Here is a 24,130-nt window from a genome sequence, read left to right on the forward strand (position 1 = left end):
GATTAGAAGTCATTTTTTACCAGGAAAAATGTACTATGGAAATTTGTAGGTTTTGGTTTTATTTTCTGTTTAGGAATTTGTAGGCCAGGTATAGTAGTATATACCCAAAATTCACTGGAGGCAGAAGCAAGGAAGAAAATAAGTTTAAAACCAGCTTGGGGTGCAAAGCAAGACACTGTCTCAAATGAGGGAGGAAGTAGAGAGGAAGGGGTAAATTTGTACTTTTGTGGTCAGGAGTGTACTTCAGTATAATACTTGCCTAACATGGGTGAGGCCCAGCATTTATTTTTTTTGGGGAAAAAAAAAAAAAGGAGCTGGGAAGGTCGCTTAGTGGTAGAGTGCTTGCCTAGCATGCATGAAACTCTGGGTTCCATTCCTCAACACCAAATAAACAGAAATAGCCAGAAGTGGCACTGTGGCTCAAGAGGTAGAGTGCTAGCCTTGAGAAAAAAGAAGCCAGGCCCCGAGTCCCAAGCCCCAGAACTCTGGCCAAAAAAAATCCAAACGCGCGCGTGCGCGTGTGTGTGTGTGTGTCTGTCTCATGTAAAGCATGGTTCTGTTTAAGACTACAACTATACAATATAAATATATGTAACTATATATAATATAACTATATAACTTGTGTATAAAATACATAGACAAATTTATGTCTAAGCATGTTTGAAAAATTCATAGAAAGGGATCTGAAGAGATAAATGCTAAATAACATTTGTTATTTCACTAAACAAGCTGAAACTGTTAATAATTAGACACTTTAGTAGCACTTATATCTTTATCATCCCTCCAATTATTTAAAACTGACAAGCAGGAAAAAAGTATTTTCAAATGTACTGAGAAATAATTATTCATAGTAGGATCAGGAATAAAGGGGTGACATCCTACATCTCTATCACAACAAAAACTGGCAAAACCTCAGAGTTTTTTCTAATTACTTCAATATGTACTCTTATTACTTTGTCTCATTACTAGGGCTTATTTGATTAAAAAAAAAACAATCAGAGTCAAAAATCTCTGCTGAAGGAAGTGGCACTGTGGCTCAAAGTGGTAGAGCGCTAGCCTTGAGCAGAAAGGCTCAAGAACAGTGCCCAAGTCCTGAATTCAAGCTTCCACAAACAATTTAAAAAGGCAATGTGGGGGATGGAGGATTTAAAATTAACTGTATATTGGCAATTCTGACACTTTATTTATTGAAAAACCGCAAACAGAAGACTATCCGAAGACAATTTGTAGAAAAGGCATGTTTTCTACAAAATATTCTACATTTCTACAATTTATTTCTAAAGTAAGTACACCAATATTTTGAGATACTGCAAAACTGAACTGCTGGAAATGTTTTATGGATTCAGTTGTAAAATTGGAAATCTAGAATTTGACTCAGTGGCACGGAGCACATGTAGATCATGTGAAACCCTGGGTTCAATTCTTAGCACTGCAATAAAAGCTAAGTAGTCCAACTTAAAAAAGGGGGGGGGGGGATTTAGGCCTCTTTATTTTTCGGTATGTGATCAAAGGGAGCTCCTATAGTTGTATTACTTCCTAAATCTCATGGCAGCAGTTCCTTACCTGTTCCAAATCCTCCTGTACCAATCCCAGTTCCCAGAGTCCCAGGTGCTGGTTTACTTCCAAAAATACTACTTCCACTGGTATTTGTGCCAAAACCTAAAAGGAAAAAAAAAATGAGTGGACTAAACTCTTAACACAACTCTCAATTTTCTCTACAAGGGATTTTAACACAAAGCAGACTAACCTTAAGGCTTTATATTCTTTTAACTTGTAAATAGTAATATCTAGGAACCCTAAAATTATGGACTAGTTTTGACTTTTTAAAAATGCTGACACATGAAAATAAAATTTTATTCTTGACTTAATAACAATCAGCTTTGAAATATAAATTCAACTCAAGATAATATCCAATATTAAAGCAAAGTGAATGTGCTTGAGTTTTTAGGGCTTTTTTCAAGGCTCCAAGCACCCCAATGCATTGTTTTCCAGTTTCCAAGCAGAAAGAAAAGTGCATTCCTCCTTAAACTTACACACACACACACACACACACACACACACACACACACACACAGACACTAAGAGAAATATAAAGACATTTTACTGAAGCTAAAGGCGGCAAAAACTGCAAGACGCCAATGGCTTATGGCTGTAATCCTAGCTACTTAGGAAGCTGAGTGGTTCAAAGCTGGCCCAGGCAGAAAAGTCTGTGAGACTCTTATCTCCAATTAACCACTCAAAACAAAAACTGTATCTATAAAAATCAATTGAGCTGGGAGCAGATGGATCATGCCTAGTTACTCAGGGTACTGACATCTAGAAAATCAGTTTGAAGTAAGCGCAAGACAGATTAGAGAAGTGGTAAAATGCCAGCGGTAAACAAAAAGGCCAAGCATGTGAGATTGAGAGGCCATGAGTTCATGCCCCAGTATTCACTCCCACCCTGAAAAAAAGCTGAAAAAAACAAAAACCTACACAAAATACTATGTATATAATTACTTTCAAACAAATCTGACATGGGTAAAACGGCTGATGACATAAGGAACTTTAACGATATCATCGTGAAACTCTTAAGAACTCTCAAAGATTCAGCTAGTCAGTACTAAGAAGAGAAGCTAACTGGGGTTGGGGATGTGGCTTAGTGGTAGTGTTTGCTCAGCATGCATGAAGCCCTGGATTCGATTCCTCAGCACCACATAAACAGAAAAGGCTGGAAGTGGCGCTGTGGCTCAAGTGGTAGAGTGCTAGCCTTGAGCAAAAAAAGCTCAGGGACAGTGTCCAGGCCCTGAGTTCAAGCCCTAGGACTGGCAGAAAGAAAGAAAGAAAGAAAGAAAGAGAGAGAGAAGAGAGAGAGAGAGAGAGAGAGAGAGAGAGAGAGAGAGAGAGAGAGAGAGAGAGAGGAAGGGAGGGAGGGAAGGAGGGAAAAGAAAAGAAATTCAAATAACCTGAATAATTTCTTCTACTAAGATGGGGAGTAGAGCAAAACATCCATTCTAAGGTGTCATTTAGAGAAAATCCTGTAATTTCCTTTTAAAATTCATTATATTGCTATTTTTTGTTGAAATGTAGCTAGTCTCACTATTCCTTTTGAAAATAAATATTATCCAAATTAATTGATACATCATTAAACTGTCATGCTATGAGAAGATCAATCATTAGCCAGAAAATCCTATTCGTACAACAAAATCATTAAAACCTTCAAGGAAATGGGTTGGTGGCTACATGCCTGCAATCCCAGAACTAAGGAAGTAGAGACAGAGTTCCAAACCACTAGGCTACAAACAAAACGCCAGGTTCGCTGGTGGCTCACTCCTATAATCCTAGCAACTCAGGAGGCTGAGATCTGAGGATCAGGTTCAAACCAGCCCAGTCTGTGAGACTCTTATCTCCAATTAACCACCAGAAGACCAAAGGTGGCACTATAGAATGCCAGCGGTAGAATGCTAGCCTTGAGCTCCCATACAGTGCCAAGGCCCAGAGTTCAAGGCCTACCACCAACAGGAAAAAAAAAGTCAATACAAAATTTAGAATATATAATTTTATTTATTTATTTATTTATTTATTTTGGCCAGTCCTGGGCCTTGGACTCAGGGCCTGAGCACCATCCCTGGCTTCTTCCCGCTCAAGGCTAGCACTCTGCCACCTGAGCCACAGCGCCCCTTCTGGCCGTTTTCCATATATGTGGTGCTGGGGAATCGAACCGAGAGCTTCATGTGTAGGAGGCAAGCACTCTTGCCACTAGGCCATATTCCCAGCCCTAGAATATATAATTTAAAAACTCAAGTAATCTGACTTAAGTTTAACACATTTGGCTCATGTATTCATTAACTCTTTCCCAAGGTGGGGCTTGGTGGCACATGAACTAAATTCCAGCCCTCAGGAGGATGAGATAGAAGGATCTCAAGTTCCAGTCTTGCCTCAGCTATAGAACCAGATTCTATCTCATTTAAGAAGGAGCAGTGTATATAGGAGAAGGACTGATTGGAACTCATCATATATATGCATGGAAACATCACAATGAAATCCTCCCTTGTATATATAGCTCATGTATGCTAATCAAAAAGATCTTTGCACAACACCTTGTAAAAAAATTTATGTCCAATTAATAAAAAAAAAAGAAATTTTTCTTAAATGATGCTAACATTTATACCACAAAAATGAAGCACTGCCTATTCAGGCACACTCAACATTTGTTAAAGAAAAAAAAACAAATAAAATATATTTGGAGACATTTTTCTTTTGAATAAAAAAAATCTAACCAGCAAGGCCCTCAACAACCTTGTAACAGCAGGAAATAAGGTAACTCATGAACTAGCTCAGACCAATAGAAGAGATTTAAGTCCCAACTTACATTGTTTATACCACACACTTCCTCCATTTTTACTGACAAGTTTAACAACTGACATCTTTAAACAATTTTATAAATTAAAATTAAAGATAATTCAGGGCTGGGAATATGGCCTAGTGGCAAGAGTGCTTGCCTCCTACACATGAAGCTCTTGGTTCGATTCCCCAGCACCACATATATGGAAAACGGCCAGAAGGGGCGTTGTGGCTCAGGTGGCAGAGTGCTAGCCTTGAGCTGGAAGAAGCCAGGGACAGTGCTCAGGCCCTGAGTCCAAGGCCCAGGACTGGCAAAAAAAAAAAAAAAAAAAAAAAAGATAATTCAAATTCAGCATGCAAGTAGGCCACTTGGATGCAGGTAAGATCTTTTAACTTTCAAGTCAGTGAGCAAAGTGGGAATATATTCACCCACCAAAAATCCTCCAAAGCAAAAGAAATCTAAATAACTATGAAATAGGATCAAATATATTTTAAAAACACAGGGCTGGGAGATATGGCCTAGTGGCAAGAGTGTTTGCCTCGTATACATCAGGCCATGGGTTCAATTCCCCAGCACCACATATACAGAAAACGGCCAGAAGTGGCGCTGTGGCTCAAGTGGCAGAGTGCTAGCCTTGAGCAAAAAAAAAAGCCAGGGACAGTGCTCAGGCCCTGAGTCCAAGCCCCAGGACTGGCCAAAAAACAAAACAAAACAAAAAAAACCAATGAATTTCATGAAGTATAACCTTTATGAACACCTATTTAACATAACATTTAATTCTGAATATAAAATATGCTACATATAAAGCCTTTATAAAACACATACAGGCTGGGAATGTGGTTTAGTGGTAGAGTGCTTGCCTACCATGCATGAAGCTCTGGGTTCGATTCCTCAGTACCACAAAAACAGAAAAAGCTAAAAGTGGCACTCTGGCTCAAGTGGTAAAGTGCTAGCCTTGAGCAAAAGAAGCTCAGGGTCACTGCCCAGGCCTGAGTTCAAGCCCCAGGACTGGCAAAACAAAACAAAAACCACCACATGCATTTTTCAAGGGGAATGAAAGTTGGTTCTTAAGGGTTAAATTCAGATTGCAATGGTTTATGATTTTTTAAAGACATCCAGAACATAAGTAGATACACAGTAGAGCTATAGCATTAAAATTTCAGACCATTAACTAGGCATGATACTATGTACCTGCAATTAATTATACAAGCTAGGAATCACTTGAATCCCAGAACTCAAGATTAACTTGACCAACTTAGTAAAAACCTATCTCAGGAAATAGTAAGTTTTCAAGAAAAAAATAAATTCCTAAGAAAAAATGGTCCACAAAGACTCTATTGAGAAAGGAGAAATGATGATGATTCTTTCTAATAGCAAAGTTGAGAAACACCAATTTGATCCTTACTTTTCTTGGTTTTATAGAGAAGTAACAAGTACACAAAATCAGATTATCCTACTCATGCTAACCAACTCCACTGCTTCAACACTGTTCTTTCAAAGGAGCACAACCAGAAAGAATTACAAGTAGAATTATAATCATTACTACAGTAAAGGGAATTATAAAAATTAAATCAAGCTGGGAGCTGATGGCTCATACCAGCAATCCTAGCTACTTGGAAGGCTCATAGTGAAAGATTATGGTTCAACGTAGGCAGTAAAGTTTGAAAAACCTTATCTCAAAAATACAAGGGAAACAAAACCAAATAAAACCCACTTGGATGTATGAATCAATCAAGAGAAGTAGGTAGAGCATTTGACTAGCAAGTATAAGCTGGAACAGAAAACCCCAGTACTTATAGAAATGAGAGAAGAAATGAGCAATCAAAACAAGGAATGGGTACTTGACAAAAATTTCTCTTCTCATAGTTTCTACTTCTTCAAAAACAAATTAAACTTCTTATAATAGGTGTCCCCTCCACCCAAGATAATCTTAAAATGGGCTCTGGGGGGCTAGGAATGTGGCTTAGCTAGGAATGAGTGCTTGCCTAGCATGAATGAAGTCCTGGGTCCAATTCCTCAGCACCATACAAAGAGAAAAGGCCCAAAATGACTCGACTCTATGGCTTAAGTGGTAGAGCCTTGCCCAAAAAGAAGCCAAAGACAGTGCTCAGGCCCTGAGTTCAAGATCCAGGACTAGCCAAAAAAAAACCCACCAAAAACCAAAACACATATATATGTGTATGTGTGTATATATGTAAATATACATATATATGTGTATATATATATGGGCTTGGGACTGTAGTTCAGGGTGTAGAGCTTAACTAGTATGTGTGAAGCTTTGAGTTCCATCTCTCACACCACAACAAAAACAAAAACAAACAAAAATAAAAAACTCATTCAATAGCTGTGTAGCTACTGACCTATGTCAATAACATCTTCAAATCTATTAGCGACTAGTGATTTATCTGGCAAACAAAATCTACATACAATAAATATTTTAACTATTATTTCCTTTATCCACATTTCACAGAAATATTGAATGTTTTAAAACTTAATTATGCATAAATGACACTGAAAATGCTTCTAATAAGCTGTTTTGAATTTCTCTATACCACATCCTAGAAGAATTGTTTTTGTGTGCCAATTGTGGGGCTTGAACTTGGGGCTTGGGTGCTGTCCCTGAGCAATTAATTCTGCTCAAGGCTAGCACCCTACCACTTGAACCACAGCACCACTTCTGACTTATTCTGTGATTATTGGAGAAATGAGTTTCATGGATTTTCTTGCCCAGGCTGTAACCCTCAGGTCTCAGTCTCCAGAGTAGCTAGGATTATAGGCATGAGCCACTGGCGTCCAGCTTGATCTTTAAATGGTTCAAATTTATCTTTGGGGCTGGGAATGTGGCTTGCCTAGCATGAGTTCCATTCCTCAGTACCACATATACAGAAAAGGCTGGAAGTAGCACTGTGGCTCAAGAGCGAGTCTTGAGCAAAAAGCTCAGGAACAGTGCCCAGGCACCGAGTTCAAGAGCAAGGACTGGAAAAAAGTATAAATTAAAAAAAAAAATCTCTGCTGATTTTTTTTTTATAAGGAACATGAATTCCAAAGTAATTATTTTGTGTTTGTCTGTGTGCCAATACTGGGGCTTGAAGCCAGGGCCTCATATTCTCCCTTAGCTTTTTGACTCAAGGCTGGCTCTTTACTATTTTAGCCACACTTCTACTTTCAGCTTTTTATTGGTCAAGAACTGGAAACAAAGTTTCTCTTGGATTTGTCTGCCTGAGCTGGTTCTAAACTAGGATACTCAGATTTTAGTTTTCTGAGTAGCTAGGATTATTATAGGTATGAGCTACTGGTCCCTGATCAAAAGTAAAATTTTTGAAAATGCCAAAATCATTATGTAATCCTCAAATCAGAAAGGTTTCCATTTTCAAAAAGAATCATCTGGCTGCAGGTTCTTTGGGACATGAGTCATACTGTAGTCACTGGCTTTGAATAATGACTGATTAGATGTCTCAAAAAAAAAAAAAAGTCTCTCTCCTGTACTCATTTCTTCATTTGAAAACTAAGTGTTACTCCAATCTAATGTGTTTTATTTGCAGTTTCTATTATTGGTGAGGTAATACCAAGAAAATGAAAGCCAATTTACACTGATACTAAATTCTCAAGCCATGACCTATGCCTTGCTTGAAATAGTTCCTCCTGGTACCTCACACAACAAACCACAGCTTACCTGAGAATTTTAAAATATTTCCAATCATATGAATCAGGAGAATGATGTGTGGTATAGTCAGTGTAACTTTAAGAGAGTCAAACCTGCTTTTTATATGTACCAAAATTGGAAGTGTTTGTATTGGTTCCTAAAGTCAGAGTTGGTTTGTTACCAAAGAGCCCGCCACTGGTTGTACCAAATGAAGGAGCACTGGTTGTACTGGTTCCAAATGTAGTAAGCTTGTTATTGCCAAACAGGGTCTAAAAAGAACAGGATACAAGAAATTTTGAATAATTTTATAAAGATACATTTCAAACAGCAAGTAAAAACAAGTATAATATACTAGAGGTATGGGAGAAAGCGGTCATCACTTATAAAGTCAGAATACAAATGAATAAACAGCTCTAAGGAATATAAACTATCCTGAGCAAGAATATAAGCATAGAATATTCATAGCCTGAAAGGTTAATGGTGACATCTAAAGCAAATACAGGATAGTAGTAATACCAAGAAAAGAAATAAAAAGGCAATTATGTCATCAGTTTTATGATTACTGGGGGGGTGGAGGGGTGGCCCTAAGGATCAAATCCAAAGGCTTGAGAATGCTAAGGCAAGTTGCTCTACCACTGAGCTACATATGTATAGCACTTAGTTGTTTGTTGTTTTTTGTTTTTGTTTTTGTCATGGGGCTTCAACTCTGGGCCTGGGCACTGCCCCTGAGCTCTTCAGCTCAAGGATAGTGGTCTACCACTTTGAGCCACAATGCCATTTCCCAGATTTCTGGTGTTTTATTAGAGATAAGAGTCTCACAGACTTTCTTGCCCAGGCTGGCTTTGAACCGTGATCCTCAGATCTCAGCCTCCTGAGTAGCTAGGATTACAGGCATGAGCCACCAGTGCCTGCCCAGCTTGTAGCACTTAGTTTTATGGAGTGTCTTGCTATGTAGCCTAGGGTGGCATTCAACTCTTGTGTACAACCAGACTGTCCTCAAATTTACTGTTCTCCTGCTTCTAACTCCCAAGTATTGGGATTACAGGCATGTACCACAATGTCTAATGCCTTAAGTTTCTTTTTTACCTCTTAACAGAAATATAGCAGATATTTGCCAGGAGAAACAGCTACAATAAATAATTTAAACAAGCCAGGTGTCAGTGGCTCATGCCTGTAACCCTGGCTGCTCAGGAGGGAGAAACCTGGGGATCATGGTTTGAAGCCATCCCAGGTAGAAAAGTCCATGAGTTTCTTATCTCCAATAAACAATCAAAAAGACATAAAGAAGTAAAGCTGTGGTAGGACTGGTAGAATACTTGCCTTGAGAAAAAACTCAAAGACAGTACCCAGACTCTAAGTTCAAACCCCAAGACTGCACACCAAGAAGAAAAAACATTTTTTCTGAGAAAAGTTATAGACCATGTTTAACCTATGTTAAGTGAATTAAACTAGTCACAAAAAATGAATGTCTATATAAATTGTCCAGAATGGACACTGACAGTGGAGAATGGCTGTTAATGAGAAAGAACTTTACAGTGTGATAAGTGTTAAAAAAACAAGACTCCCGGGCTGGGGATATGGCCTAGTGGCAAGAGTGCTTGCCTCGTATATATGAAGCCCTGGGTTCGATTCCTCAGCACCACATATATAGAAAATGGCCAGAAGTGGTGCTGTGGCTCAAGTGGCAGAGTGCTAGCCTTGAGCAAAAGGAAGCCAGGGACAGTGCTCAGGCCCTGAGTCCAAGCCCCAGGACTGCCCCCCAAAAAAAAGAAAAGAAAAAAAAAAATCTCAGGGTCAAGCATGATGGTGCATGCCTACAATCCCAGTTACTGGGAAAATGGAGTCTGAGAAGATCGCAGTGCAGGAATGGCTAGGGAGAAATGTAACCATCAGGTCCTATCTAAAAAAGCACCTGGGCTGGGAATGCGGTCTAGTGGCAGAGTGCTTGCCTAGTATGCATGAAGCCCTGGGTTCAATTCCTCAATACTATATACATAGAAAAGGCTGGAAGTGGCACTGGGGCTCAAGTGGTAGAGTGCCAGCCTTGAGCAAAATAAGCTAAGGGACAGCACCCAGGACCTGAGGTCATGCCCAAGTACTAACAACAAACAAAAACCTTACAATGTTAATTACCGATGTTAATTTCATTTTGTATCAGAAAGCTTTTATTTGCTCTTAATATCAATCATATAACATGTTCATTAAAAAAGTACTTTGAAGACACTATATTATAAATTCTTTTAACAGATTTATACACTTCTTCAAATTATATTCAATTGTCAACACCTACCGAACTAACTGCACCAAACCCAGTATTGGTCTGCCCAAAGAGACTTGTTCCTGTTCCAAAAGCCGTCCCAGTGCTGGTGTTTGTAGCTGTCCCAAAAAGACTTCCAGGCTGTGAGGCTTGGGTTACTCCAAACAAACCCTACAAAAAGTAGTCTAGATTAAAAGATATACAGTAATAGGTTTCCAAGAGTCTTAGATTAATAAAATTTGTTACTTTTTGAAAAGCATACATCACAGATATGATGATGAAGGCTTTACAAGGAGCACTTTCTTTCTTTCTCCATTGCTAAATGACTACAAAACTGAGTAGTGAAGTCTTCCCAGGTTGCAGCTTTTTAGTGAGAGAACCATAAATTTATATCCCGTTTAACAGAGTGATGAACTTTAAATCCTTAGTTATCAGTAAAACTTAATGTAAAGTACTGTACTCAGTGGGAACTTCTGTACTGTATTATCAGAGCTACAAAATGGAAGGCCAAATGACATAATGCTTCATTTTTAAAGAAGCCAAAATTAATCAATACTGAGCTGGAAAATGGACTTTGACTCAAGTAACTGAAAACAATCAGCTGCAAACTGTCAAATCAATACCAGCAGAAATAGTAGCCTCTTAAAGAGGTCCTGGGGCTTGGGACTCAGGCCCTGAGCACTATCCCTGGCTTTTCTCTATTATACGACTGATGGAAATGAGATTTAGTGCACCCATTATAGAAGGCAATTTGGAGATTGGTCTAAAAATTAAACATAGAACTACCCTATAATGCAGCAAGACCACTGTTGGGCATCTACCCAAAATATTATAGACGCTTGCATATACACATTCATTGTCACACTATTCATGATAGCCAAGTAATGAAAACAACCCATACACCCTGCAATGGCTGGAGTCAATGGCATAGGTGAAGGTTTAAGGCAACCAACTATGACCCACTTAAGTGATGAAAAAAGATGCTCAGAAAAAAAAAGGAACCTTAAGACTTTCAGTGAATAAAGAATAGAATTCTAACAAACTTAGCTCTTAGTTACTAAAAAGTTTTGCTTTCTTCTTTCTTCTAAATATCCTCAAGCTTGCCAGGTGCGAGTGGCTCACAACTGCAATCCTAGCTACTCAGGAGGCTGAGATTTGAGACTGCAGTTTGAAGCTAGCTCAGGCAGGAAAAGTCCATGAGATTCTTCTCCATTAAACCACCAAAAAAGCCTAAATTGGAGCTGTGGTTCAAGTGGTAGAATGCTAGCTGTGAGCACAGGTGTTCAATGACAGTGCCCAGGCCAGCGAAATAAATTAGCTCTAATAACATAGGTAGAACTTACTTAGTTTGGCATGATCAAGTCCTATTACTTGACTCTAAATTAAGGCCTAGAAATAACGAAGGGCTTGTGGCTTGTTTCCTTACCATGGTATTAGTACTTGGCTGTCCAAGGGTGCTGGTATTACCAAAGGAAAAGCCAGTGTTTTGGGTAGTTGTGGCCTGGCCAAATGGTTTGCTGAAGAGGCTGGTAGTCTGCTGATTCTGCTGGCCAAAGAGACCACCTGGATTTGTTCCAAATCCAGTTGTACCTTTCAGGAACAAAAAAAGGAGGAAAGGAAAAAAATTAATGAAAACTATTTATAAAGCTACACAGAAAAGATGGAAACCTCTACTGTCCAATAATCAAGCAATAATTTCACGTATCTATTACTGTCTAAATTACTCTAAATCCAATAATGTTTTGACTTTATATTTTGCAACTGGATCCACATTAGCATAAAAGGTTCTACAATAACACTGTGACCCCAAGAATACTGATTAGGGAAAATAGTATTTTTGAGTCCATAGATTTCTTTTCTTTTTTTTTCAGGTAGAAAGGAGTTTATTGGGGGGGGGGGGAGCAAACTGCAGGCCCACATGAGATAGAGGCATGGAGAGAGGAGAAGGAAAAGGAAGAAAAAAGAGGAGGGATCTTGTGTTGAGCCAGATTCTATAGGGAAAGGTGGGAGACAGGATCACAGCAGATGCAGAAGTGATCTCAGAGCCTGGGGAACTTCTCACAGTCTAAAGGAGGCATGACCAGGGTGGCAAATTTCTTCTATTTTTATAAGAAAACATATCTGTTTCCTTTTTGGCCAGAGATGTTGAGCACACTTCATGTCTATTGACAATTTGTACTTCAGAGAAGACTCTCTAATGCATTAGCCCATTTATTAATTGAATTATTGGGTTTTTGAGGGTTTAATATTTGAGTTCTCCATATATTCTGGGTCTTAGGCCACTGTCTGATATGTAGCTGGCAAAAATCTTCTTCTACTCTGTAGGCTGTCCTTTTAGCTTGAGGGCTACATCATTTGCTGTGCAGAAACTTTTTACTTTTATCAAGTCTTTCTTTGATTTACTGTGCTTCTGGATCTTCACTCAGAAAGTTTCTACCTTAGCGGAGAGCCCTATGTTTCCCCTACTCACTCGTTTAATAATTTCATAGCAACTCTTTATACAACTACTTAAAGATAATGTAAAGAAAAAAAAAGAAGGGCTAGGAATCTGGCTTAGTGGTAGAGTGCTTGCCTTGCATGCATGAAGCCCTGGGTTCGATTTCTCAGCACCACATAAACAGAAAAGGCTGAAAGTGGTGCTGTGGCTCAAGAGGTAGAGTGCTAGCCTTCAGCAGAAAGAAGCCAGGGGCCATGCTCAGGCCCGGAGTCCAAGCCCCAAGACTGACAAAAAAAAAATGATTACGTTGTAGCCAGGTGCTGGTGGCTCATGCCTATAATCCTAGCTATCTGAGGATCACAGTTCAAAGCCAGCCTGGGAAGGAAAGTCCATGAGACTCTTATATCCACTTAACCACCAGAAAACCAGAAATAGTGCTGTGGCTCAAGCACTAGCCTTGAGCTGAAGAGCTCAGGGACAGCACCCATGCCCAGAGTTTAAGCCCTACAAACAACAACAAAATCTAGTTGTGTTTTAATCTCTTTAATCATTCTTTTTTTTTTTTTTTTGGCCAGTCCTGGGCCTTGGACTCAGGGCCTGAGCACTGTCCCTGGCTTCTTCCCGCTCAAGGCTAGCACTCTGCCACTTGAGCCACAGCGCCGCTTCTGGCCGTTTTCTGTATATGTGGTGCTGGGGAATCGAACCTAGGGCCTCGTGTATCCGAGGCAGGCACTCTTGCCACTAGGCTATATCCCCAGCCCCTCTTTAATCATTCTTGAAAATGAGAATTTATCCAGCACAGAGTCTGACACATAATATTTAGGAATAAACAAGTGCTAAAGTAGTAGTCAAGTATGATGGTGTATAATATCAGCATTTAAGAGAACAATCAGTCAGCTTTCAAGCCAGCAAGACTGGTTCAAAAACAAAACCAGGGCTGGGAATGTGGCTTAGTGGTAGAGTGATTGCCTAGCATGCATGAAGCCCTATGTTTGACTCCTCAGCACCAAATAAACAGAAAAGGCCAGAAGTGGTAGAGTGCTAGCTTTGAGCAAAAAGAAGCCAGGGACAGTGCTGAGTCCAAGCCCCAGGAGTGGAAAACAAACAAACAACAAACCAACCAGTAAGTGTTACACTAAATCAGAGAACACTGATTAAAAAGAATATTAAATGTCACTTAAATTAACATGTATTTGTGTATGCTTTCTCTCGAAACCATGAAAAAATGTAACTTTTGTCTCTACAGAGAAAAATTGGTAGCAAGGGAAGGGAAATAGGAAAAGAACACATACTTGGTCATATACTTTCTGTACTTTATAAATATCCTATCACATACCAGCATTATTTCTGCAATAGTGGAACTTTTACGGGCTGGGAGTAAGGTTTAGTGGTAGAGTGCTTGTCTTGCAGGCATGAAGCCCTAGGTTCAATTCCTCAGCACCAAATAAACAGAAAAGGGCAGAGTGGCACTCTGGCTCAAGTGGTAGAGTGCTAGTCTTGAGCAAAAGAAGCTCACGGACAGTGCCCAGGCCCTGAGTTCAAGCTCCAAGACAGGCAAAAAAAAAAAAAAAAGAGAGAGAGAGAGAGAGAGAGCACTTAAGGGCTGGGAATATGGCTTAGTGGTAGAGTGCTTGTCTCCCATACATGAAGCCCTGGGTTCAATTCCCCAGCACCACATATATACAAAAAGCCGGAAGTGGCGCTGTGGCTCAAGTGGTAAGAGTGCTAGCCTTGAGCAAAATAGAAACCAAGGACAGTGCTCGGGTCCTGAGTCTAAGCCCCAGTACTGGCAAAAAAACAAACAAAAGAAGAAACATTCACTGCCTTACATATGAAACTAAAACTCCTCTGTACATCTCTTTGACAATAAGTAAATAAATTAAAAACAAAAAAAACCCAGGACCTTAATTAACTGGACGCTGGTGGCTCATGTCTGTAATCATAGCTACTCAGGAGGCTGAGATCTGAGGACCATGATTCAAAGCCAGCCAAGGCAGGAAAGTCCATGACACACACTCTTATCTCCAACTTATTACCAGAAAACCAGAAGTGGAGCTGTGGCTCAAAGTGGTAGAGCACTAACGTTCAGCAAAAGAGCTCAGGAACAGCACCCAGGCTCTGGGTTCAAGCCCCACAACCAACATAAAACAGGACCTCATAAATGTCAAGACTTATATCTGAGCTACCTTTTTAGGCCCAGACTTACACTTGTCCAGACACCATCATCTCTCATGTGTATAGTTTTTCAATTAATTTGTTTCCACCTTTATCACTTTACAATCTAGTCTCATACAGAAGCCTTCAGTACAATTGTTCAATTATAATTATGGTTTCTCTTTCAAAATAACTCTTTGCAAATCAAATAAAAAAGTTTTAGTACGGACCCACAAAATCTTTTAAAGTATAACTTTCATATCCCCTGCAAACCTCTTCATATCTTTACCCTTAGCTCTCTGGCAAATCTTCATTTTGGCTACTGGAAATGCTATACAATTTGCTTTCACCTTGTTTAGACAGATCACTGCTCAAATGTCATCTTTTAAATTTAAATCTGTTTCTCCCCATCCTGTCATGTACTCTCTATTCCTCTTGTAACGTAAGATACCTTTCTCCATAGGACTTAACCACAGAATGACAATTACTTTTGCTTGTATTTTCTTAGTATGGTCCAATAAAGTGCTTACTAGTTCCAAAGGCAGTTTTGTTCTGGCCATATGCAAAGCCTGAATTAGTGGTGGAGGAGCTGAAGAGTCCCGCTGCACTGGAGGTGGCTGGTGAAGATCCAAATAAGCCAGCTGTAGTCCCTGCTCCCACCTGGTTCTGCGGACCTTTTCGGTTAGCCTGATAATCCTCTAAACGAAGTTCCTAAAGATAGGGAAAATGTTTTTCCAATCTTAATATGTCAAAAGAAATCATTTGGGAGACTGTTTGAATTTAACATTCAAGTTCTATGTTCACACAGCAAGTATGACCTTGTTTAAAAAAGTGACTAAAAGACATTAACTTAATGTCATTACAGAAAAAAAAAAAATCCAACCAACATAAAAACTCATGCCAGGGGCTGGGAATGTGGCTTAATGGTAGAGTGCTTGCCTAGCATGCAAGAAGCCCTGGGCTCTATTCCTCAGTACCACATAAACAGAAAAGGCCAGAAATAGCACTGTGGCTCAAGTGGTAGAGTGCCAGCCTTGAGCAAAAAAAAGCTCAGGGACAGTGCCCAGACCTTGAGTTCAAACCCTGGACTGGCACACAGACACAGAAAAACCTCATGCCAGATTACTATACAGCTACAAACCAAAGAGCCAACCATATCTTTAATTTCCTTGTAAAAAAAAAGGGGGGGGGGAAATATATATATATGCCAGGCACCAGTGGCTTACACCTGTAATCCTACCTACTCATGAGGCTGAGATCTGAGGATCATTCTAGAAGTGAAGCTGTGACTCAAGTGATAGAACACTATCCTTAAGCAAAAATGCTCAGGAACAGCACCCAGACCCTGAGTTCAAACCCTAGGACCAGCACATGCATGCACGCTTGCACACATGCATACTATATATGTATATGTATATATATAACATATTTTTGTACATATTACATATAACACACATTAGATACAATATATTATGTACAATATGTATTATACATAATATATTATGTATTAAGTATATAAACTTTATTGATAAAAGATGAAGGAACAGGTTGTTGGTGGCTGTAATCCTAGATACTTAGGAGGCTGAGATCTGAGGATTGAGGTTCAAAACCAGCCCAGGAAGGAAAGTCTCTGAGACTCTTATCTCTAATTAACCACCAGAAAAAAATGGAAGTGGCACTGTAGCTCAAGTGGTAAAGTACTAGCCTTGAGCTGAAGAGCTCAGGGACAGCACCCAGGCTGAGAGTTCAAGCCCCAGGACTAACAAAAAGAAGATGGAGGAGTTTAATCAATTTATTATGGAGGACTGAGAATAAATATCGTAATGTTGAATAACAGAGATATGACAAAAGGTTCCCTCTATATAAAGTTCAACAATGAACAAAAATTGGGCAATCAAGACAGTGGCTACTTCTGGAAGGATAAGACCATGAGGAGGGATACGGCAAAAGAAAAACATGGATGTTGGCTGTACTATTTATATGAATCCTTTCATTTATAATATGAGTAAGTTAACTAAAGACTCATGTGGGGCTGGGAATATGGCCTAGTGGCAAGTGTGCTTGCCTCATATACATGAAGCCCTGGGTTCAATTTCCCAGCACCATATATATAGAAAATGGCCAGAAGTGGCGCTATGGCTCAAATGGCAGAGTGCTAGCCTTGAGCAAAAAGAAGCCCGGGACAGTGCTCAAGCCCCGAGTTCAAGCCCCAGGACTGGCAAAAAAAAAAAAAAAAGACTCATGTGCATAAACATATGTATGTTGTCCAATGTAATGTAAGCAATTTTTAATCATAACAGGCCACTACAAGGGAACACTGATATAAATGAAATGAATGTCATACCAGTATACAAGATAAAAAAGGATCTGTAAGTAACATACAATCTTTAAAAACTTGGTTAATATTAGATTTTTTACTTAGAACCAATAAAAACATTTTTTTAAAAGTTGCTTTCCAACAGAATAGAAATGTTAGGATGACTTTTTTATGCTGTGTTTTACCAACCTCTAGTGACTTGCTTTCATATTCTTTCATAGCAGTAATACACTGGTGCTTGGTACTGATGTTGGTGCTAACTCCAGCTTTGACCATAGTATCTGTACCTGTTGGAGGCTGCAAAAGAAGGAAATACATTTTCTAAGTTTAAGCTTGCTTCCACAAACACAATTCCCTAAACTCTAAACTCTAAAAACAAGTTACGAGACCTCTTAATAACAAATGTGTTCAGGTACTAGCTATAGTACATATTTTAGTCAGAGCTATACTGGAGACTGAGGAGGGTAGATCAGTTGAGCCCAAGAGTTCAAGACCAACCAGAGCAACAAAGCAAGACCTCATCTTAAAACAAGCTTGTTTCAAGGGCGCTTGATTAAAATATTTTCCATTTCTCAATGCATTCTACATTAAGCTTATCAGAATAGATAACAAATCCTATACCCTAAATCACTGAATTGCATGCTAAAATATTATGTAATACTGTATCCATAGAAAAATTTTACCCAGGGCTGGGAATATAGCCTAGTGGCAAGAGTGCTTGCCTTGTATACATGAAGCCCTGGGTTCAATTCCTCAGCACCACATATGTAGAAAAAGCCAGAAGTAGCACTGTGGTTCAAGTAGCAGAGCACTAGCCTTGAGCAAAAAGAAGCCAGGGACAGTGCTCAGGCCCTGAGTTCAAGGCCCAGGACTGGCAAATAAAAATACAAAAGGCTAGGAATGTGGCTTAGTGGTAGAGTGCTTGCCTAGCATGTATAAAGCCCTGGGTTCAATTCCTCTGTACCATATAAACAGAAAAGGCTAGCAAGGTGCTGTGGCTCAAGTGGTAGAGTGCTAGCCTTAAGCAAAAAGAAGCCAGGACAGTGCTCAGGCCCTGAGTTCAAGGCCTAGGACTAGCAAATAAAAATACAAAAGGCTGGGAATGTGGCTTAGTGGTAGAGTGCTTGCCTAGCATGTATAAAGCCCTGGGTTCAATTCCTCTGTACCATATAAACAGAAAAGGCTAGCGAGGTGCTGTGGCTCAAGTGGTAGAGTGCTAGCCTTGAGCAAAAAGAAGCCAGGACAGTGCTCAGGCCCTGAGTCCAAGTCCCAGGACTGGCAAAAAATACAAATAAAAATAAAAAAATACAAAAGGCTGATTTTTCTTAATAGTTTTCTTCTCCTCCCCCTCACCAGTCCTGGGGCTTGGACTCAGGGCCTGAGTACTGCCCTGGCTTCTTTTTGCTCAAGGCTAGCACTGTCAACTTGAGCCACAGCGCCACTTCTGGCCTTTTCTATATATGTGGTGCTGAGGAATCGCCACTAGGCCATATTCCCAGGCCCTCTTAATAGTTTTATAAGGTAAAAGGCACAATAAGTAAAGAATTGGGAGGAGGGATATTGGGAGAAAATGATGGAAGGGGCAACAATGTTCAATAACTGTACTCATTTCCTTACTTATGTAACAGTAACTCCTCTATACATCACTTTTACAATAAAAAGAAAAAAAGAGTAAAGATTACTCCTTATATGGTCAATTTTCTCAACTTTTCTGTTTAACTAGATGGTAATTTTCACTATCAGTCATATTTAACTTTAAAAGTCAGAACTCTAAATTTAGTATTATGCATTACCTTATCTGAGAAATAGTATTGTGAATTAATTACCTAACCTGAGAAATATACCGTTCACTAATCTTTTCTTTTCTTCCAGTACCAGGGTTTGAACTCAAAGCCTTCTGCTTGTGAGGCAGGCACCCTAGTACTTTAGTCACATACCTTGGGCCCTCTCAAGTTCCTTTATCAATTAGATTCTTGAATTTATGCTTTAACCAGTCCAGACCACAACCCTCCAATTTACATATCTCATATAGCTAGGATGACAGGTGCATACAACCACACCCAATTTTTTCACCCAGTCCTGGGACTTGAACTCAGGGCCTGGATGCTGTCCCTGAGCCTCTTTGTGATCAAGGCTAACACTCTGCCATTGGAGCCACAGCACCACTTGTAGCTTTTTCTGAGTAGTAGTTTACTGGAGATAAGAGTCTCACAGACTTTTCTGCCCAGGCTGGCTTTGAAGCATGATCCTCAGATCTCAGCCTCCTGAGGAGCTAGGATTACAGGTGTGAGTCACTGGCACCCAACCCACATCCAACTTTTATCGGCTGAGATGAGTGGGAGGGGTATCTCATGAAGTTTTTGCCTGGCTGGCCTCAAACCACAATCCTCATGATCTATTTCAGTCTCTGGAATAGCTGGAATTGTGAACTTGAGCCAACACACTTGGTCCATATATCTCTTAAAGAAACTTTTTTTGTTTTTCTATGCTTTGCCCTTTATTCTTTGATATTAAAAAACAAAACAAAACAGTTGGCTGGACGACAGTGGCTCATGCCTATAATCCTAGCTCTTCAGGAGGGTGAGATCTGAGGATCCAAGTTCAAAGCCAGGTGGGGCAGTAAAGTCTGTGAGACTTTTTTTTGCCAGTCCTGGGGCTTGGACTCAGGACCTGAGCACTGTCACTGGCTTCTTTTTGCTCAAGGATAGCACTGTACTTCTTAAGCCACAGTACCAGTTCTGGCTTTTTCTGTTTACATGGTGCTGAGGAATTGAACCCAAGGCTTAGTGCATGCTAGCTAAGCAAGCACTCTACCACTAACCACATTCCCAGCCCATGAGATTCTTCTTATCTCCAATTAACCACCAGAAAAACCAAAAGTGGCATGGTGGAACCACTGGTAGAGTGCTAGCCTTGAGCTGAAGAGCTTAGGGATAGCGCCCAGGCCCAGAGTTCAAGTACCAGGACGGACAAACAAATAAAAAAAATAGTTGATCAGCCAGATGCTAGTGGTCACACCTGTAATACTACCTACTTAGGAGGCTGAAATCTGATTATAAGAGTTTGAAGCCAGCTCAGCAGACAAATCCTTGAGACTCTATATAGTTGTAGCAGTAGCTTTGAGCACAAAAGCTTACTGATAGTACCCAGGCCCTGGGTTCAAGCCCTAGGACTGGCACCTAAATAAATAAATTATATATATATATATATATGTGTGTGTGTGTGTATGTATATAACACATTTCAGAGGATAAATTATGAACACATTAAATTCAAGTTTTACCTCATGAGCTACTCATGCCTGTAATACTAGCTACTTGGGAGACAAAGATCTGAGGATCACAGTTCAAACCAACCCACGCAGCAAAGTCCACAAGCCAATTATGTCCAATTAACTACCAGAAAACTGGAAGTGGAGCTATGGCTCAAAGTGGTAGAGCACTAGTCTTGAGTAAAAGAGCTCAGGGACATCGCCAAGGCCCTGAGTTCAAGCCCCAAGAGTGACTCTAAATGAGTACTCTACAGAGCTACTCAATTCAATCTTCTGCATACAAATCTTATTGAAGTTACTGAAATTCAAATATAAATCACTTTACAACTTCCCCATGTACTATTACAAATATTTACAGACTTTTATTTTTTAAAAAAACTTTCAAGAGGACCCACACTTATAACTGAAGATCAGTCTTATAATTCATCCTACAAAGAAATGAGAAAGAAACATACTGCATAAACACTGAAATAAATACCTACATTAAATTTAATGGTAGTCCCAGTAGGTGCTGCTGTAAAACTACTTGGCCCAAAGAGGGAGCCTGATGTACTACCAAAAGGATTAGAGGTAGTATTTGTTGTTCCAAAGAGTCCCCCACTACTTGTACTTGTTCCAAAATCTGTAAATTAGAAAGAAAAAGTGAAAACTCAGGAGTGAATACTTTAAAGATCTATAAAACACTCTGGAAATGGACTATGGCAACAGTATTTTCATATCCTCAAATTATCTAACTTCCCATTTTCTTGAGCAAATACATTTTTCCAAGCAAATATTTTATACATTCATGCCCATACTTCCAGACTCCCAAGTTTCAAATGAAAATAAAATTCTTTCTTTTGCCAGTCCTGGGGCTTGAATTCAGGGCCTGAGCACTGTTCCTGGCTTCTTCTTGCTCAAGGCTAGCACTCTACCACTTGAGCCACAGAGCCACTTATGGCTTTTTCTATATATGTGGTGCTGAGGAATCGAACCTAGGGCTTCATGTATATGAGGTGAGCACTTTACCACTAGGCCATATTCCCAACCTGAAGGTAAAATTCTTTATTTGACAAAGTGTTCATATCAAATCCCTTCTTGAGAATTCTAAGAAGACAAGTTAAAAGAAACACTTGTTTCACCACAAATTTTATCTTTTCCCTTTTTCTCAGAACAGATGCTGAATGAAATTGTCTTTCTGAAACATGCTATCAGAACTACCAAAGATCATAGTGTCTTTATTATTTCATATATGCATATGTATCTAAAATATTTAGAACACATAAGTGGACCTAGGCGGTCAAACACTGGTTAATGTAAAATATATACTTCCAAAATTTTAGAAAAACCTATGATATTGTTGATCACTTTATAGAAACTAATACTAAAACAGAAGATGTTCTGATTATCTTATCTTTTCCATACACACTGAAGTATTTAACTGTTATATAAGGACTGTCTTTCTCAAAATGCTATTATTATTTTTACGTTTGGGGGCATGTAGTATATCATTTGACTTATAACCTCAGTCCTTTTAATTGTTTTTCAGGTCGCAAGTTTTTGCCCAGAGACTAGGCTGGCCTTATAAACTGGTCTTGTAATCTTCCTACTTATATTTATAGCCTCCCAAGTACCTAGTATCATCAGCATATACCACTACATCTGGCTTGAGATGTAGTTTCTTGCTAATTTTTTGCTCAGTGATCTTTTCAATTTCTATATTCTGAGTAGGTGGGCTTACATCAAGCCAAGAAATACTTAACTCTGGCCTTAGGTTGTTGATCAGCTTGATGCTCAGGGATGGCATTCTATCACCTGAGCCTCGTCACCGAGTTCTGGATTTGCTAGCTAGTTGGAGAAGAGTTTCTCTGATTTGTCTGCCCAATCTTCAGATTTCAGTTTCTGTGTAGCTAGGATTATAAGTAAGCCACCAGTGACTGGCAAAATGTTTCTTCTAAATTAGTTACATATGATGACAGAAATGTCAGTGAGCAACAAAAATTTATCTCCGATATTTAAATAACCTAATTACCAAGTTAGCGGGACTGTCATTTTTGCAAAACTGCTATTATTTTTAGATAGCACTAATTCTAATATGGAATTTAAAAGGGGGCATTGTCACTTCTGAGTTGACAAATGCATCTTATATTGTCATGGTTAAATATTTCAACATCCCGACAAACACCTTTCCCTTTGGAAGTGTTTTGATAACTGGCTACCCATCCTACCAAGCTCCTATATCAGAAACAGCATCATCTCCAAAGAGCACACTTGGTGAAACCAGTAGTGGTTGCCTTAAAGTATTTTGTGAAGAAGCAGGTCCAGACTACATTTAGACTTAAAAGAAAAAGAGGGGAAGGGGAGGGGGGGAAGGGGGAGTGAGGGAGGAGGTAACAAATAGTACAAGAAATGTACCCGTTGCCTTACATATGAAACCGTAACCCCTCTGTATATCACTTTGACAATAAATAAGTAATTTTTTAAAAAAGAAAAAGAGGGGATCATTGGGGGTGTTGATCAAGTGGTACAGCATAGCACAAGGCCCAGAGTTCAATCTCTAGTACTGTCAAAAAGAAAAAGAGAAGGGCTGGGAATATGGCCTAGTGGCAAGAGTGCTTGTCTCATATACATGAGGCCCTGGGTTCAATTCCCCAGCATCACATATGCAGAAAATAGCCAGAAGTGGCGCTGTGGCTCAAGTGGCACAGTACTAGCCTTGAGCAAAAAGAAGCCAGGGACAGTGCTCAGGCCCTGAGTCCAAGCCCCAGGACTGGCCCAAAAAAAGAAAAAAAAAGAAAAAGAAAAAGAGAATCCAGGCACCAGTGGCTCATGCCTGTAATCCTAGATACTAAAGAGGCTGAGATCTAAGGACTATGGTTCGAAGCTAGCCCGGACAGGAAAGTCTGTGAGATGCTTATCTCCAATAAACTACAGAAAAAGCTGGAAATGGCGTTCTGACTCAAGTGGTAGAGCTCTAGCCTTGAGCACAAAGAACTCAGGAACAGCACCCAGGCCCAGAGTTCAAGCCCAGGCCCAGCGGAAAAAAAGAAAAAGAAAGGAAGGGAGGGAGGGAGGGAAACCATCAATTAAAAGCATTTGCCCTGGCAAGAAATAAATGGAAGGCAGCCATGTCATATCCAGTGTTTTTCACTCCTTTTCTGTTCTCCTTACATTAAATGTGACACAGAGGCATGCTGTACATCTATAGCACAGTACTAGTGAATACAATACAATCAACTTTGTCACTGTCCTGTCTCTTAACACCAATAAAGCTCCTCTCATATGGCTTTTCCATCCTATCTGTAGCCATTCTGAAATCTCCATCTTTAAGAGATGTTCAGACAACTCTCATCAAGACTGTTGACTTCTTAATACAATTTGACATTTCTATATTTCCATATTTTTTATATTTTTGGGGAAAGCAAGTAGGTAGACATAGGAAAGAAACAGTAGTATACAATCAATAAACAAATCCAACTGTAAGGTGCACAAATCCACTGGTATCCTACTTACTTCCAAAGCCAGTTGGTTTATTTTGTGCAAAGGCATTGTTTTGGGATGAGAAGAGACTAGTCCCTGTACTTGAAGTTCCAAACAAGCTATTTGATGTTCCTGTTGATGTACCAAACCCAAAACCAGTGCTTGTGGAGGTAGCTGGCTGGCTAAATGAACTGGTACCAAATAATCCTCCTAAGGAGATAGAGAGGGGAAAAAACAGATCAGCTAGTAAATGAAGTCTTAAACCAACA

At 39.6% G+C, this 24,130-nt stretch overlaps 1 protein-coding gene across 3 annotated transcripts in view; it reads right to left on the reverse strand.

The window, feature by feature from the left end:
• Nup98 (nucleoporin 98 and 96 precursor) overlaps positions 1-24,130 on the reverse strand; it is a 99,948-nt gene that overhangs the window by 56,187 nt on the left and 19,631 nt on the right. The window contains exons 4-11 of one of the 3 annotated variants that reach the window (XM_048361054.1): positions 23,895-24,071; positions 20,885-21,024; positions 17,322-17,429; positions 15,346-15,526; positions 11,651-11,814; positions 10,258-10,395; positions 8,173-8,236; positions 1,564-1,659 (exon numbers count right to left, since the gene is read on the reverse strand). In XM_048361054.1, the coding sequence (XP_048217011.1) occupies positions 1,564-1,659; positions 8,173-8,236; positions 10,258-10,395; positions 11,651-11,814; positions 15,346-15,526; positions 17,322-17,429; positions 20,885-21,024; positions 23,895-24,071 (1,068 nt within the window). Of the gene's footprint in view, positions 1-1,563; positions 1,660-8,097; positions 8,237-10,257; positions 10,396-11,650; positions 11,815-15,345; positions 15,527-17,321; positions 17,430-20,884; positions 21,025-23,894; positions 24,072-24,130 lie in introns of all 3 variants that reach the window. The other 2 variants (XM_048361053.1, XM_048361052.1) reach the window with 2 other exon arrangements.

Source organism: Perognathus longimembris, chromosome 13 (assembly GCF_023159225.1).
Source record: "Perognathus longimembris pacificus isolate PPM17 chromosome 13, ASM2315922v1, whole genome shotgun sequence".
NCBI classification, from domain to species: Eukaryota; Metazoa; Chordata; class Mammalia; order Rodentia; family Heteromyidae; genus Perognathus; species Perognathus longimembris.